Source organism: Catharus ustulatus, chromosome 1 (genome assembly GCF_009819885.2).
Source record: "Catharus ustulatus isolate bCatUst1 chromosome 1, bCatUst1.pri.v2, whole genome shotgun sequence".
NCBI lineage: Eukaryota > Metazoa > Chordata > Aves > Passeriformes > Turdidae > Catharus > Catharus ustulatus.
In genome coordinates, this window is record NC_046221.1 from 88,248,920 (window position 1) to 88,263,793 (window position 14,874).

The following is a 14,874-nucleotide window of genomic DNA, read 5'->3' on the forward strand; positions in this document are numbered from 1 at the left end:
GGCTGTGCATGGGTATTGGGGTCCCTGTATGACTATAGGGGTCAGCCTACAGCTGTAGAGGGGTCTGTGCACTGCACAGGGCTCAATATATGGGGTCATGAATGGCTATAGGATTCTGTGCATGAGGCCATACACAAGTATGAGGTCCTGTACATCACTATTAGGGGTCCTTTGATGGCTATAGGGGTCCCTGCAGGGAGTCCCTGAATCACTAAAGGAGTGGGTGCATGGGGCAGTGCAGGATGACGTGGGTGTGCAGAGGGCTATAGGGCTCCCTGCACATCTATAGGGACCCATGCATGGGGCTGTGCACAGCTACGAAGCTCTGTGTCTGGCTCTGCACAGCCTTAGGGGTCTGCCATAGGCTATAGGGGCCCAAGCATGGCAATGGGCTCTGGCCAATGGGGTTGTGTGGGGCCATGAAAGAAAGGGTGAGACCCTGTGGCCACAGCCTCACAGCCCCCCAGGTGATGCAGGGTTCCTGTCTGTGTGGAGCAGGATGGCAGATGCAGTGCTGGCAGCGCTGGGGGCAGCAGCCCCCTTCCTGCGGCCAGGGGAGCGGGAGCGGCTGGCAGCGCAGACCAGACCCTTCGACCCCCGCAGCGAGTGCTTCGTCCCCCACCCCCGGGAGGAGTTCGTTCGGGGGCGGGTGACAGGACGGCAAGGAGGGGAGGCCACTGTCCAGACTGAGCTGGGAGAGGTGGGCAACTGGGGGGTAGAGGGGGTGAGGGAGGGGGGCAAGGAACCACGTGGGACAAAGGATTAATAGGGGTGAGGGGATAGTGTAAAGAAGGGTTAAGGATGGGAAGGGTTGATGGCAGGTGGAGGTAATAGGGGGTGACTGGTGGAGGAAAGAAGCGGGGGGTTGAGCATCATGGGGGGTGAGGGGTTGGTGGGAAGTAGTGGGGTGAAGAGTTAAGGACAGAGCGATTAGTGGGATGAAATTAATAGGGGAGGGGTTAAAGGAGGGAGCAGAGTTGAAGGTTTGTGGGGGGAGCAAATGGAGGAGGGAAAAAACAGGCTGATAGTGGTAGGGGCCCTGACCCATTGAAGATTCCCAACTGATGGGGGGTACCCCTCCAACCCATAGGAGACCCCTCCCAAACATGGAAGAAATCCTACCAATGAGCACCCCCCTACCCCATGAGGCACTCCTGAAGCTATGGACACTTCCCAACCCCCATCCCCATGTCTCCTCCTTCCCCCCAGACCGTGACAGTGAAGGAAACTGACATTCACCAGCAGAACCCCCCCAAATTTGACAAGATCGAGGACATGGCAATGCTGACCTTCCTTCATGAGCCTGCTGTTCTCTACAACCTCAAGGAGCGCTATGCCTCTTGGTTGATCTATGTGAGCCTTTCCACAAGCCCCTGGAGCACCTGGGAAGTAGGCGGGGCTTTCCCCACATCCTATGGGGTGGATGGAAACTAGAAATGCTTCCTTAAAGCTCTTGGGATACCTAGAACCAGATGGGCTTTCCAGAGAGTCTGTGGGCCACCTAAAACCTGGTGTGGTTTTTTCATGGGCTTTGGGACACCTAGAACCTGGTGGCCCTTCTCCAGCTCCCTTGGGCCATCCAGACCCAAGATAGCCCATTTTTAGACTGCCTCAGCCACCAAGACCTGAGATGTTGCATCCCCTGACCCCTTTGGCCATCCAGATCCTGTCACTTCAACAGCCCCATTGATGGGACATAATATGTCCCATCCCCAGACCCCTTGGGCCACTGACACTTGAGATATCCCATCTCTGCATGTTGTATGCCACCCAGACGCAAGATGTCCCTTCTCCAGCCCCTTTTCGAACAACCAAAATCAGGACATTCTGTCACCACATCCCTTGGGCTACTAGACCTAGGATGTCCCCACCTGGTGGGGTGGCACGTCCTGGCTCTGACTCACCTGCCTTTTTGTTCAGACTTACTCAGGGCTCTTCTGTGTGACTGTCAACCCCTACAAGTGGTTGCCCGTCTACAATGCTGAGGTGGTGGCTGCCTACCGGGGAAAGAAGCGGAGTGAAGCTCCACCCCACATCTTCTCCATCTCTGACAATGCCTACCAGAGCATGTTGACAGGTAAGGATGTCCTATGAGGATCTCAAACTAGAAGACCCCACTCCAAAAAACGGCTCCTGACTTAGAACTGGTTCTCACTTGGGACAATGGATAACCTCAGCCTCAACCCCAAAATCCCAAGCATGTTTCCCAACTTCATCCTACCTGACTCCTCTCTTTTCTTGGCAGACCGAGAGAACCAGTCCATCCTCATCACGTAAGGCCCTGCTTTGTCCAACCCTACACCATAGCAGTGGGGTGGGATGAAGGACACAGCAGGATGTTATCCAATATCTCACTGTTGCCCTCCCAGCGGAGAATCCGGGGCGGGGAAGACAGTCAACACCAAGAGGGTCATCCAATACTTTGCCAGCATTGCTGCCATTGGTGACCGCAAGAAGGAGGTGACCAATAGCAGCAAGGTGAGTGCTTCAGTTCATGTACCCTTGGCAGAGAGTGTACCCCAGCGGTGTCCACACACAGCATTGTCCCACCCCATCCAGGGCACCCTGGAGGACCAGATCATCCAGGCCAACCCTGCCCTGGAGGCCTTTGGCAATGCCAAGACCCTCCGAAATGACAACTCATCCCGATTTGTGAGTGATGGGGATGGGTTCTGTGAGGAAGGGTCTGTGGGGTTGTTTGTGGGACAGGGTCTATGGTATGGGATCTGCTGCATGAAGGCAGCCACCTCCTCCCACTGCCTTCCCAGGGGAAGTTCATCCGGATCCATTTCGGGGCCACTGGGAAGTTGGCATCAGCTGACATTGAGACCTGTAAGTGGGATGAGAGCCCAATGAGAGGATGTCTTGCAGTCATTCATCCATCCATCCTTGGACTTATCTATCCATGAATTTGTTCATCCATCCTAGGACTCATCCATGTATGGATCCTGCATCCATCCATCCATCCATCCATCCATCCATCCAGGAACTCTGTTCATCCATACATATCTCTCTCCCTCCCTTCATCCAGTCACCTCTTCATCTCCATCTCCTTATCCCACCATCCACCTGACCCTCCATCTCCAGTCCTTTGTCCCTCCATCTCCTTGTGTCTACCTCTATCCCTCCTTGACTGCCTCCCCTCCACCCAAGTCTATCCCTTTATCTTTCTTCATGGTTGATGGATCCATCGTCTCATCCCATTATCCATCTGACCTTCCATTTTCATCTCTTCTTCCCTCCATCTCCTCATCCCACCATCCAGATACCCCTCCTTTTCCATCTCCTCATCCTACCATCCATCTCTCCATATCTCAATCCATCTCCTCATGCCAACCTCCATTCTCCTTCTCTCCATACCCATCTCAGACCTCCTGGAGAAGTCCCGTGTCATTTTCCAACTGAAGGCTGAGAGGAACTATCACATCTTTTACCAGATCCTCTCCAACAAGAAGCCAGAGCTGCTGGGTGAGTAGGGTGCTTGACCACGAATCTTCTACTTCCTCTCCTCCAATTCTATGCTCCTTCCAGGGGCAGCTGAGGATGATTTGGGGCTGTTTAGCCAGTGCAAATGCTCAGTTTTTTTTCTCTATCCTGGGTCCACGGAGCAGAGATGCTTCTCATCACAAACAACCCCTATGACTACAGTTATGTCTCCCAAGGAGAGGTGACTGTGGCCTCCATCGATGACTCTGAAGAGCTGTTGGCAACTGACGTAAGTGGTGGGTGGGCTGGTGGAAATCCCCATGATGAATTGAAGGTGAAGTTCCAGGTGGATGGTTGAGATAGTAGAAGATGGATGGGTGGAGGAGAGAAGCAACATAGGGATGAGAGGGGGAGGAGGAAGGGTAGAAGATGGTGGATTGGTGAAGTGGGATGATGTGGGGTAAGGGACAGAAGGTAGGACAGGACACAGGGGGTGGAGGAGGTTGTGGGTGGAGATAAAAACAGGTGCGGGAATACTTAGGTGGACAGATGTGTCATGCGTGAACAAGTCCTCAAACACTTGGATGAATCCATGGATGAATTGATGGAGTTAATAGTGAATGGATGAGCCCATGGATCAATGACTCCATAAATGGATGAGTCGATGGATGGATGCATGGATGGATGGATGGATGATTGGATGGTTGGATCCATGGTTAGAAGAGTCCATGGATAGGTGAATGGATGTAGTCCTCAGATGGATGGATGGATCTACGGATGGATGGCCAGACAGATCCATGGATATTTGACTCCTCAGATGGATGGATTGATGGGTGAATTCTCAATGAGTGAGTACTTGGGTGGATGAGTCTACATATAGATGAAGGAGTTGATGAGCTGGAAGGGAAGAGGGACACAAACGGTGGCCAGCAGAGAGCCATGATGACGGCTGGTGGCATGGCCCTCTCCCACCCCACCCTATCTACTACCCAGAGCGCTTTTGATGTCCTGGGCTTCACAGCTGAGGAGAAGGCTGGTGTCTACAAGCTGACGGGCGCCATCATGCACTTTGGCAACATGAAGTTCAAGCAGAAACAACGGGAAGAACAGGCAGAACCAGACGGTACTGAAGGTGAGTGCGTACAAGATAACATCGGTCTTGGGGTGACCAGATTAGGTGAAATCTCACAGCATGCCTTCTTCTTGACATTCTGCAGATGCTGACAAGTCAGCCTACTTGATGGGGCTGAACTCAGCTGACCTTCTCAAGGGGTTGTGTCACCCCCGGGTGAAGGTGGGCAATGAATATGTCACCAAGGGGCAGAATGTCCAGCAGGTATACTACTCCATTGGGGCCTTGGCCAAGGCTGTATATGAGAAGATGTTCAACTGGATGGTGGTGAGGATCAACAACTCTCTGGACACCAAGCAGCCAAGGCAGTACTTCATTGGTGTGCTGGACATTGCTGGATTTGAGATCTTTGATGTGAGGACTGAGGGGGTGACAGGGTATTTGTCCTCTTAGGGGTGGGGTTGATCCAGTTGGGTGTTGAGATGATCTTCTGAAGCTTTATGTTGAGCTCTTCTGGAAACCCGACCTCTTTGGGCCTTCTTGGGTGTTGAGTTGACCTCATTGATACTACTGGGCATTCTGTTGACCCAGCTGGGGCTCAGGTTCACCTATGGGTCTCATCAGGCATTCTTTTGGGTATTGAGTTGATCCAGTTAACCCCATTGACCATCTCATGTCTCCTTCCCCAGTTCAACAGCTTCGAGCAGCTCTGCATCAACTTCACTAATGAGAAGCTGCAGCAGTTTTTCAACCACCACATGTTCGTGCTGGAGCAGGAGGAATACAAGAAGGAGGGCATTGAGTGGGAGTTCATTGACTTTGGCATGGACCTCCAGGCCTGCATTGACCTCATTGAGAAGGTACCACCTCCCCCAGGGTCTTGTGAGGGGTGAAGGGACTTCTGGGAAAGGGCCCTTTCAGTGGGGGACCCCAAAGCTGGTCAGCTGGGTTGTGCTTGATGTCCTCCATCACCATTTTTCTTCCTAGCCCATGGGGATCATGTCCATCCTGGAGGAGGAGTGCATGTTTCCCAAAGCCTCAGATATGACCTTCAAGGCCAAGCTCTTTGACAATCACCTGGGCAAGTCGGCCAACTTTGGGAAGCCACGGAATGTCAAGGGGAAGCCAGAGGCCCATTTCTCTCTTGTCCACTATGCTGGCACAGTGGACTACAACATCATTGGATGGCTGCAGAAGAACAAGGACCCACTCAATGAGACAGTGGTGGGGCTCTATCAGAAATCAGCCCTGAAGCTCTTGGCCAACCTCTTCTCCAACTATGCTGGGACAGATGCTGGTGGGTGAATGGATGGTGGGGTGATGGAAGAATGAGTTGATGGAGAAGAATACTGTCCATTATTCATCCTCTTATCTGTGTTACCCTATCCCTCTTCTCTCCAGGTGCTGATGGAGGGAAGGGGAAAGGAGCTAAGAAGAAAGGTTCCTCCTTTCAGACTGTCTCTGCCCTGCATCGGGTGAGGGACCTACATAGCAGACCCACTGTGGGGCAGTAGGAGTACCACCTCCTGAGTGGTGGATCACCCCTTCAGACCCACAGACCCTCTCTCGCTCTCTCATTATTCAGCATCTTCCTTCCTCCCTCCTCAACAGGAGAACCTCAACAAGCTGATGGCCAACCTCAAGACTACTCATCCTCACTTTGTCCGCTGCATCATCCCCAATGAGCGGAAGGAGCCGGGTGAGCAAAGCTGAGGGCGGGGAAGAGGGTGGCGGGTGTGGCTCGTGGCTGACACCACCCCTCTAACCCACTGCCAGGTGTGATGGACAATCCCTTGGTAATGCATCAGCTGCGCTGCAACGGGGTGCTAGAGGGCATCCGCATCTGCCGCAAGGGCTTCCCCAACCGCATCCTTTATGGGGACTTCCGTCAGAGGTAGGCACAGAGATATGGGTAGATGGTGGACAACCTGACTGGGGCTGACCTCAGGGTTTTCATGTCCTCTCTGGTCACCAGGTACCGCATCCTGAACCCTGCTGCTATCCCTGAGGGGCAGTTCATTGACAGTCGCAAGGGTGCTGAAAAGCTCCTGGGATCCATTGACATCGACCACAACCAGTACAAATTTGGACACACCAAGGTAAGGGCACATGGTGTCTCCATCATCCTAGCACCTGTGGGGTCATGTGGACCCCATGGTCACACCACTGATGTGTCCAACTGCCTATCCATCCCAACATACATTGCTTCATTCCCCCAACAACCCATCCACAAACCCTTCCCAAGCAATCCACCCTCTCACTTGCCTCCTTCCTCCATCAGGTCTTCTTCAAAGCTGGGCTGCTGGGACTTTTAGAGGAGATGCGGGATGAGCGCCTCTCCCGCATTATCACCCGCATCCAGGCTCAGGCCCGAGGGCAGCTCATGCGCATTGAGTTCAAGAAGATCCTGGAGCGCCGGTGAGAGGGGAACGGTTTTCTCCTTGAGAAGGGTCCTCTGCTGGGTCACCAGATTTGTGGTGTAGTGATATCTGTGTCACCATTCTAGGGACTCACTGCTGGTGATCCAGTGGAACATCAGGGCCTTCATGGGAGTGAAGAACTGGCCGTGGATGAAGCTCTACTTCAAGATCAAGCCCTTGTTGAAGAGTGCTGAGACAGAAAAGGAGATGCAGGTGGGAGGAGGTGGTGAGGCGGACAGCTTGGAATTCAAAATAGGTTGGGTGGGGCTGATAGATGGAGGGGATTGGATGTAGCTACTAGTCTCCTGGGCTTTGCTTCAGAACATGAAGGAAGAGTTCGGGCGACTGAAGGAGGCCCTGGAGAAGTCAGAGACCCGGCGCAAAGAGCTGGAGGAGAAGATGGTCTCCATGCTGCAGGAGAAGAATGACCTTCAGCTCCAAGTGCAGGCTGTGAGTGAGACTGCCCCCTAGAATCATGTTGAGGGGTGACCAGCACCTCTCCAGGGTCACTCTATTTCACCTACCACTCCAATACAGGAGCAGGACAACCTCAATGATGCTGAGGAGCGCTGTGACCAGCTTATCAAGAACAAAATCCAGCTGGAGGCCAAGGTGAAGGAGCTGACAGAGCGACTGGAGGATGAGGAAGAAATGAATGCAGAGCTGACAGCTAGGAAGAGAAAGCTGGAGGATGAGTGTTCAGAGCTGAAAAAGGATATTGATGATCTAGAGCTGACTCTGGCCAAGGTGGAGAAAGAGAAACATGCCACTGAGAACAAGGTGAGAGTAAAGAGCGGCCTTGACCGTAAGTTGAGGGGATTTGGGTCAACACAACCTGGTTGTGTTGGGTTGAGGAGATTCAAGGCTAGTTGATCTGGGCTACATGAAGACTCAACATCCTTTGGGTTCTCTACAACCGCAATGGCTTAATTGGCCAAGTACATCAGTAGTGTCACCCAACTTTGCTCTACCAGAGTACCAAGCTGGAGGCCTAGTGTTTCTTCTCCTTCAGGTCAAGAACCTCACAGAGGAGATGGCTGGGCTGGATGAAACCATTGCCAAGCTAACGAAGGAAAAGAAGGCCCTACAAGAATCTCACCAGCAGACGCTGGATGATCTGCAGGCAGAGGAAGACAAAGTCAACACCCTGACAAAAGCCAAAGTCAAGATGGAACAGCAAGTGGATGACGTGAGTGTGGTCCCATCATGGGTAATGCTGAGGAGCTTTCCAGGGCAGATATGATGGAAAACAGAGGTTTCTCCCCATTTCCATGTTTCCACACAGCTTGAAGGCTCCCTGGAACAGGAGAAGAAGGTCCGTATGGACCTGGAACGTGCCAAAAGGAAGCTGGAAGGTGACTTGAAGCTGACCCAGGAGAACATCATGGACCTAGAGAATGACAAGCAGCAGCTGGAGGAGAAGCTTAAGAAGTAAAGATGGACCTCTTTCCCCAGTCTAAACTGGTCAGGGGCAAGAGCAGGGACTTCACTATTAACTGCTTTCATTTGCAGGAAGGAGTTTGAGATCAACCAGCAGAACAGCAAGATTGAGGATGAGCAGGCTCTGGCTCTGCAGCTCCAGAAAAAGCTGAAAGAGCTGCAGGTGAGGGATCTATTTTCTGCTTATTTGGGCTGGACTGGAGAGCCTCTAGCTGGTTGGGTTGAGGTGAAGAGTCTCTATCTGGTTAGACTGAGTTTAGGAGTTTCCAGTTGGTTGACAAATGTTCAGATGTCTGGTATGGGCTGAAGAGTTTTCAGCTTATTGGGGTGAGTTGGGTTGAAAAGAGCTCAATTGGTTGAGTTGAGTGGAAGAGTTGGGTGGAGCCAAGTCTGCTGACAGCAACTCAATCCCTGGAGCACAGGCGCGGATCGAGGAGCTCGAGGAGGAGTTGGAAGCAGAGAGGACAGGCAGAGCCAAGGTGGAGAAGCTGCGCTCAGACCTGTCACGGGAGCTGGAGGAGATCAGTGAGCGGCTGGAGGAAGCAGGTGGTGTCACATCAGTGCAGATTGAGCTCAACAAGAAGCGCGAGGCAGAGTTCCAGAAGATGCGGCGGGATCTGGAGGAGGCCACACTGCAGCACGAGGCCACGGCTGCTGCACTGCGCAAGAAGCACGCTGACAGTGTGGCCGAGCTCAGTGAACAGATTGACAACTTACAGCGTGTCAAGCAGAAGCTTGAGAAGGAGAAGAGTGAGCTCAAGCTAGAGCTGGATGACCTCAGCTCCAACATGGAGCAACTGATAAAGGCCAAGGTAGAAGGAGGCCAAGGTGGACATCTTATCTCCACCATGGGCATCATTCTCCTGCTTCATTCCTTCCCTCCATACTTTCCTCCTCCAAGGTGGGCATGGAGAAGGTCTCCCGCACCATGGAGGACCAGGCAGCTGAACACCGGGCCAAGCTGGAGGAGACACAACGGGTCCTTAATGACACCAGCACCCAACGGGCCAAGCTGCAGACTGAGAATGGTGGGAACCCTGATCCACCATAGCCCCCCCACCCCACATCCTCAGCCCCTGCCCCACATCTTCCATCCCTGCCACACCCTTGAAAACCTACCCTACCTCTGCAGGAGAGCTGTCACGTCAGCTGGAGGAAAAGGAGGCCCTTATATCTCAATTAACTAGGGGCAAGCAGTCATACACCCAGCAGATGGAGGACTTGAAGAGGCAGCTGGAGGAGGAGATGAAGGTGAGGTTTGTGGGATGGCTGATAAGGTTTCCAGGAGGGCTGCAAGACAAGGTGTCCTTCACCCTCATGGTGGTAGCACCAAATGAAAGTCAAGTTCAGGCCAGTTTCAGTGGGGTGGTTGCATCTAAGAGTGGTTGAGTTGGGTTGCATTGGTCTAACAGCTGAGAGGTTGTGCTGAGCAGATCAGTTCTGAGTCAGCTGGGTTGACCTGTGGGTGGTTGGACGAGGAGAAGTCAAAGTGGGCCAGACTAGAGATAGCCACCTTTAGATCTCTCAGGGTCTAGATGTGCAAAATTTGTTTGGGATGATCTAGAGATGATTTGGCTGAGAAATATCAGTGCTTACTGAGTTTGAGGACCTACACATAGCTCAAGTTCACCTTCTCCTTGCCTCTCCTCCCAGGCCAAGAATGCACTGGCCCATGCCCTCCAGTCAGCCCGCCATGACTGTGACCTTCTGAGGGAGCAGTATGAGGAGGAGACAGAGGCCAAAGCTGAGCTCCAGCGCTCACTCTCCAAGGCCAATTCTGAGGTGGCACAGTGGAGGACCAAGTATGAGACAGATGCCATCCAGCGCACTGAGGAGCTGGAGGAGGCCAAGTGAGTCATCTCCCCATGAAGGGAACTTCTATGGGGCAGAGGAGAGTGGAGACTTTTCCACAGTACAAGGATCTGGAGAATGTATAGGAATCTGGAGATGGTAGAGGGGATCCAGAGCAGAGCCTCAGCCAACCAGTGGGTGGAAGAAGGTTTGAGTTGACCCATTTGGTCCATGGGTCACCTCAGCCAGGTTTTCTCCCATGGCAGGAAGAAGCTGGCCCAGCGGCTGCAGGAGGCTGAGGAAGCAGTGGAGGCGGTCAATGCCAAGTGTTCTTCCCTGGAGAAAACCAAGCACCGGCTGCAGAATGAGATTGAAGACCTGATGGCAGATGTAGAGCGGTCAAATGCAGCAGCTGCTGCATTGGACAAGAAGCAGAGGAACTTTGACAAGGTAGGAGGACACAGGAGCAGATGGGAGACACAGGGACAGAGGGTGATCCCTTGCTTTGTTCCAGATCTTGTCTGAGTGGAAGCAGAAGTTTGAAGAGTCACAGATGGAGCTGGATGCATCGCAAAAAGAGGCCAGGTCCCTCAGCACTGAGCTCTTCAAGCTGAAGAATGCTTATGAGGAGTCACTTGAGCACCTGGAGACCTTCAAAAGGGAGAACAAGAATCTTCAAGGTGAGACCATGGCATTCCCCCTGCCCAGCTTGTTCTCCATCACTTTCCAAGTCTGATGAGATCTTATCCGAGTAGAGGAGATCTCGGACCTGACGGAGCAGCTGGGTGGCAGCCACAAGACCATCCATGAACTGGAGAAGGTCCGCAAGCAGCTGGATGCTGAGAAACTGGAGCTCCAAGCTGCACTGGAAGAGGCTGAGGTGAGCCAAGTCACATCCCCATGAGGCACTAATTTGACCTAGTCTTTTGTGTGGCCTTCTAATTTCTCTCTGTCTCCACCAGGCCTCTTTGGAGCATGAGGAGGGAAAGATCCTGAGGGCCCAGCTGGAGTTCAACCAGGTCAAGGCAGACTATGAGCGCAAGCTGGCCGAGAAGGATGAGGAGATGGAGCAGGCCAAGCGCAACCACCTGAGGGTGGTGGACTCACTGCAGACATCACTGGACGCCGAGACCCGGAGCCGCAACGAGGCCCTGAGGCTGAAGAAGAAGATGGAGGGTGACCTCAATGAGATGGAGATTCAGCTCAGCCATGCCAACCGTGTGGCTGCTGAGGCTCAGTCCCACCTGAAAGGAGCTCAGGCTCACCTCAAGGTAGGATCACCCACCTCTAAGGAAGTCTTCTTAGCCCCTTGGAGCTGCTGGCTGATGTCCATCCTGTTTATCTCAACAGGACACCCAACTGCAGCTCGATGATGTGGTAAGAGCCAATGAGGACCTGAAGGAGAATATTGCCATCGTGGAGAGGAGAAACAACCTCCTTCAGTCAGAGCTGGAGGAGATGCAGGCAGTTGTGGAACAGACTGAGAGGGCCCGCAAGTTGGCTGAGCAGGAGCTGATTGAGGCCAGTGAGAGGGTCCAGCTCCTCCATTCACAGGTGAGACCTCACAGACCTTCAAGGAGAGAGTCACCTCCATCCATGTGTGTGGGCTTCTAATGGGTTGAGTCATCAAGATCTCTAGATCCTTTGAGCCTGGAGAGCTGGCAGGGAGCTGGGGCAGAATTAAGTACTGAGGGGGTTAGAGAAGGATGAGTCAGCAGTTCAACAGACACCTCCTGAGATCCTCTCCTCTAACTCTAGAACACCAGCCTCATCAATCAGAAGAAGAAGATGGAGGCTGACATCTCCCAGCTGCAGACAGAGGTGGAAGAGGCCATCCAGGAGTGCAGGAATGCTGAGGAGAAGGCCAAGAAAGCCATCACTGATGTGAGTGCCATGGTGGGACCAACATGTAGGACACCTTCCCCTAGAAGGTGATGGAGAGCATGCTTTGGTCCTCCTCCTTCTCTGCTTGCTTCTCTCCTTGGGCAGGCGGCCATGATGGCAGAGGAGCTGAAGAAGGAGCAGGATACCAGCGCGCATCTGGAGCGGATGAAGAAGAACATGGAGCAGACCATCAAGGACCTGCAGATGAGATTGGATGAGGCTGAGCAGTTGGCCCTGAAAGGGGGCAAGAAGCAGCTGCAGAAGCTGGAGGCTCGTGTGCGGGAGCTGGAGAATGAGCTGGAGGCTGAGCAGAAACGCAATGCTGAGAGCATTAAGGGTCTCCGCAAGTCTGAGCGTCGCGTTAAGGAGCTCAGCTACCAGGTGGGGCTCCTGGGCTGGCCCAGGTGAACTACTGCCCCTTGGCCACAGGGCCTCATATATCATGCCGTACATGACCTAGAATATGGCTTATTTGGTGGCCAGAGAGGCATAAGCTGGCCATACCAGACCACCTACTGTGTGTATGTCTGATACTGTAGTGGGACCCAGAACAAGGTCTGGGTCATGAGCCACTCAGGCCACTTCTCGGTGTCCCAGCATCCACAGGGGTCTTTGCATGATCTACAACCTCATGTGGGATCTCAGGTGCCAAGAAGACATCCCACTTCCTGCTCCCAGAGCTGAGGCCACCCCACAGATCTTGAGAAGCCCCACTTCATTCCCCAAGAATATAATTAACTGTCTCCTGACCCTTGTAGCTTGGATGGTGATTCAAAGAGCAGGTAAGGTCAGGTCATGATCCACTTGTGTCTCACCCTACAGACGGAGGAGGACCGTAAAAATATGCTCCGGCTCCAGGACCTCGTGGACAAGCTCCAGCTGAAGGTCAAGGCCTACAAGCGACAGGCAGAGGAGGCGGTGAGTATTAGGCGGGCAGCTGTTTGATCACCCCTCCAACAGGAGACAGTGGGCTTAGGATGTGGGAGAGGATGTGGGGAGCAGCAGGGGACTTTGGGGTGGTCAAGGGGTGGGGTTTTAGGGGATGAGGAGGGTGGGGTTGGTGATGGGATTGAGAGATGATGGCTGAATGTGGGAAGGAAGGCAGGAAGGCAGGAAGGCAGGAAGGCAGGAAGGCAGGAAGGCAGGAAGGAAGGAAGGAAGGAAGGAAGGAAGGAAGGAAGGAAGGAAGGAAGGAAGGAAGGAAGGATGGCTTGAAGTTTACATAGGTGGAAGATTTGATGGATGGATGGATGGATGGATGGATGGATGGATGGATGGATGGATGGATGGATGAGTAGATGGTTTTGGTGGTTTGAAAATGGGATGCCTGAAGAAACAGGTGCTTCTGTTGAGGGCTAGATGGAGCAATAAGTAAGTCAGATGTATGGAGAGCAGGTGGGGTGGCAGGAGGCCAGAGAGAGCTGTGTGGGAACCTCACTGGTGTCCCTGCCCCCTCAGGAGGAGCAGGCCAACACCAACCTGGCCAAGTTCCGCAAGGCACAGCATGAGCTGGATGAGGCAGAGGAGCGTGCCGACATCGCTGAATCCCAGGTCAACAAGCTGCGGGCCAAGAGCCGTGACATTGGAACCAAGGTGGGACTTTCCCCTGCCCACAGCTGCCTCATGGGCCACCCCATGGCTGCCCCCCAACAGCCCCATTTTTCTCCTCCATCAGAAGGGACTCAATGAAGAGTAAAGCCATGGATCCTCAAGTATCCTACCTGAACTCGCAGCTGTCCCACTTAGACTTCCATGTGCCCAATTCCCCCTAGACCCCGAAGCTTGGTCAGCAAATAAAAAGCATTGAGCAGCAGCAGTTTTTGTGGGGTTTGGTTTGTGTTGGGAGGGTGGAGTTACTCCATTTTATGGCACCTGTAATATGGATGGAGCCCATGCAAGTTTCTAGTAAATCTGAAATTTATGAAGAAGAAATTCATGGGATGTGGAAAAAAGGACAGGTTATGTGGGAGTATTATAGGAGCATTGTCAGAGTATTCAGGGATGCAATGAAGAAGGCCAAAGTCCCCGTGGAATTGAATCTGGAAAGGACAACAAGAGCTTCTACAGATATTAGCAACAAAAGGAAGATTAGGGAAGGTATGAGGACATGGCTGAATCAGATGAGAGAGTATCTCTATGGAGAAAGACCTGGGAGTCTTGGTGGATATCAGGTTGGCTCAGAGCTGGTGGTATGTCCTAGAGGCCAGGAGGGTCAAGAGTGTCTTGGGGTGCACTGGGAAGTGTGTGACCAGCAGGTTGAAGGAGATGATCCTGCCCCTCTATTCGGCTATAGCGAGGCCACATCTGCAGTACTGTGGTTCCAGTTCTGGGCTCCTCAGCACAAAAAAGACAAGGAGTTACTGGAGACGATCCAGCAGAGGCCACAAAGATGATCTGGGATCTGGAGCATCTGTCCAGCAAAAGAGACTGAGGGAGCTGGGCCAAAGTCTAGAGAAGACTCAGGGGATCTCATCAATGCATCTCAAAGGCGGGTGTCTAGAGGATGATGCCAGACCTTTCAGCGGTGCCCAGAGACAGGACAAGAAGCAATGGCCATAAACTAAAATACAAGAAGTTCCACCTGAACATGAAGAAAAACTTACTTACACTGGGTGGCAGAGCACAGGCTGCCCAGGGAGTTTGTGGAGTCTCCCTGTCTGCAGACATTTGAAACCCAATTGGACACGTTCCTATGTAAATTCTCTAGATGACCCTGCCTTGGCAGGGGGGTTGGACTGGATGATCTTCAGAGGCTCCTTCCAACCCTAAAAATTTTGTGGCTTGCCAACCCATGTGGACCTGGTGCACCCCACAGGATGTTGCAACCCACCCCACAGTGCA

General features: G+C 52.9%; 1 protein-coding gene across 2 annotated transcripts; it reads left to right on the forward strand.

The window, feature by feature from the left end:
* Positions 1-499: 499 nt before the first annotated feature.
* Positions 500-13,729, forward strand: LOC117009069 (myosin-6). 2 transcript variants are annotated; one of them, XM_033083253.1, is made up of 38 exons: positions 500-700; positions 1,210-1,353; positions 1,921-2,077; positions 2,246-2,273; positions 2,370-2,478; positions 2,560-2,652; positions 2,769-2,832; positions 3,370-3,468; positions 3,612-3,715; positions 4,420-4,558; positions 4,644-4,912; positions 5,188-5,358; positions 5,486-5,795; positions 5,900-5,973; positions 6,110-6,197; positions 6,275-6,392; positions 6,474-6,597; positions 6,780-6,916; positions 7,005-7,131; positions 7,240-7,368; positions 7,456-7,698; positions 7,931-8,107; positions 8,204-8,349; positions 8,431-8,521; positions 8,781-9,170; positions 9,260-9,386; positions 9,491-9,609; positions 10,012-10,208; positions 10,416-10,599; positions 10,664-10,829; positions 10,905-11,029; positions 11,112-11,420; positions 11,500-11,703; positions 11,908-12,033; positions 12,139-12,414; positions 12,856-12,951; positions 13,492-13,626; positions 13,709-13,729. In XM_033083253.1, the coding sequence occupies exons 1-38, from the start codon at positions 500-502 to the stop codon at positions 13,727-13,729; spliced, it is 5,817 nt and encodes a 1,938-aa protein (XP_032939144.1). The 2 variants fall into 2 exon arrangements, with proteins under 2 accessions (XP_032939144.1, XP_032939151.1); XM_033083260.1 differs by having other exon boundaries at positions 13,712-13,729.
* Positions 13,730-14,874: the final 1,145 nt, after the last annotated feature.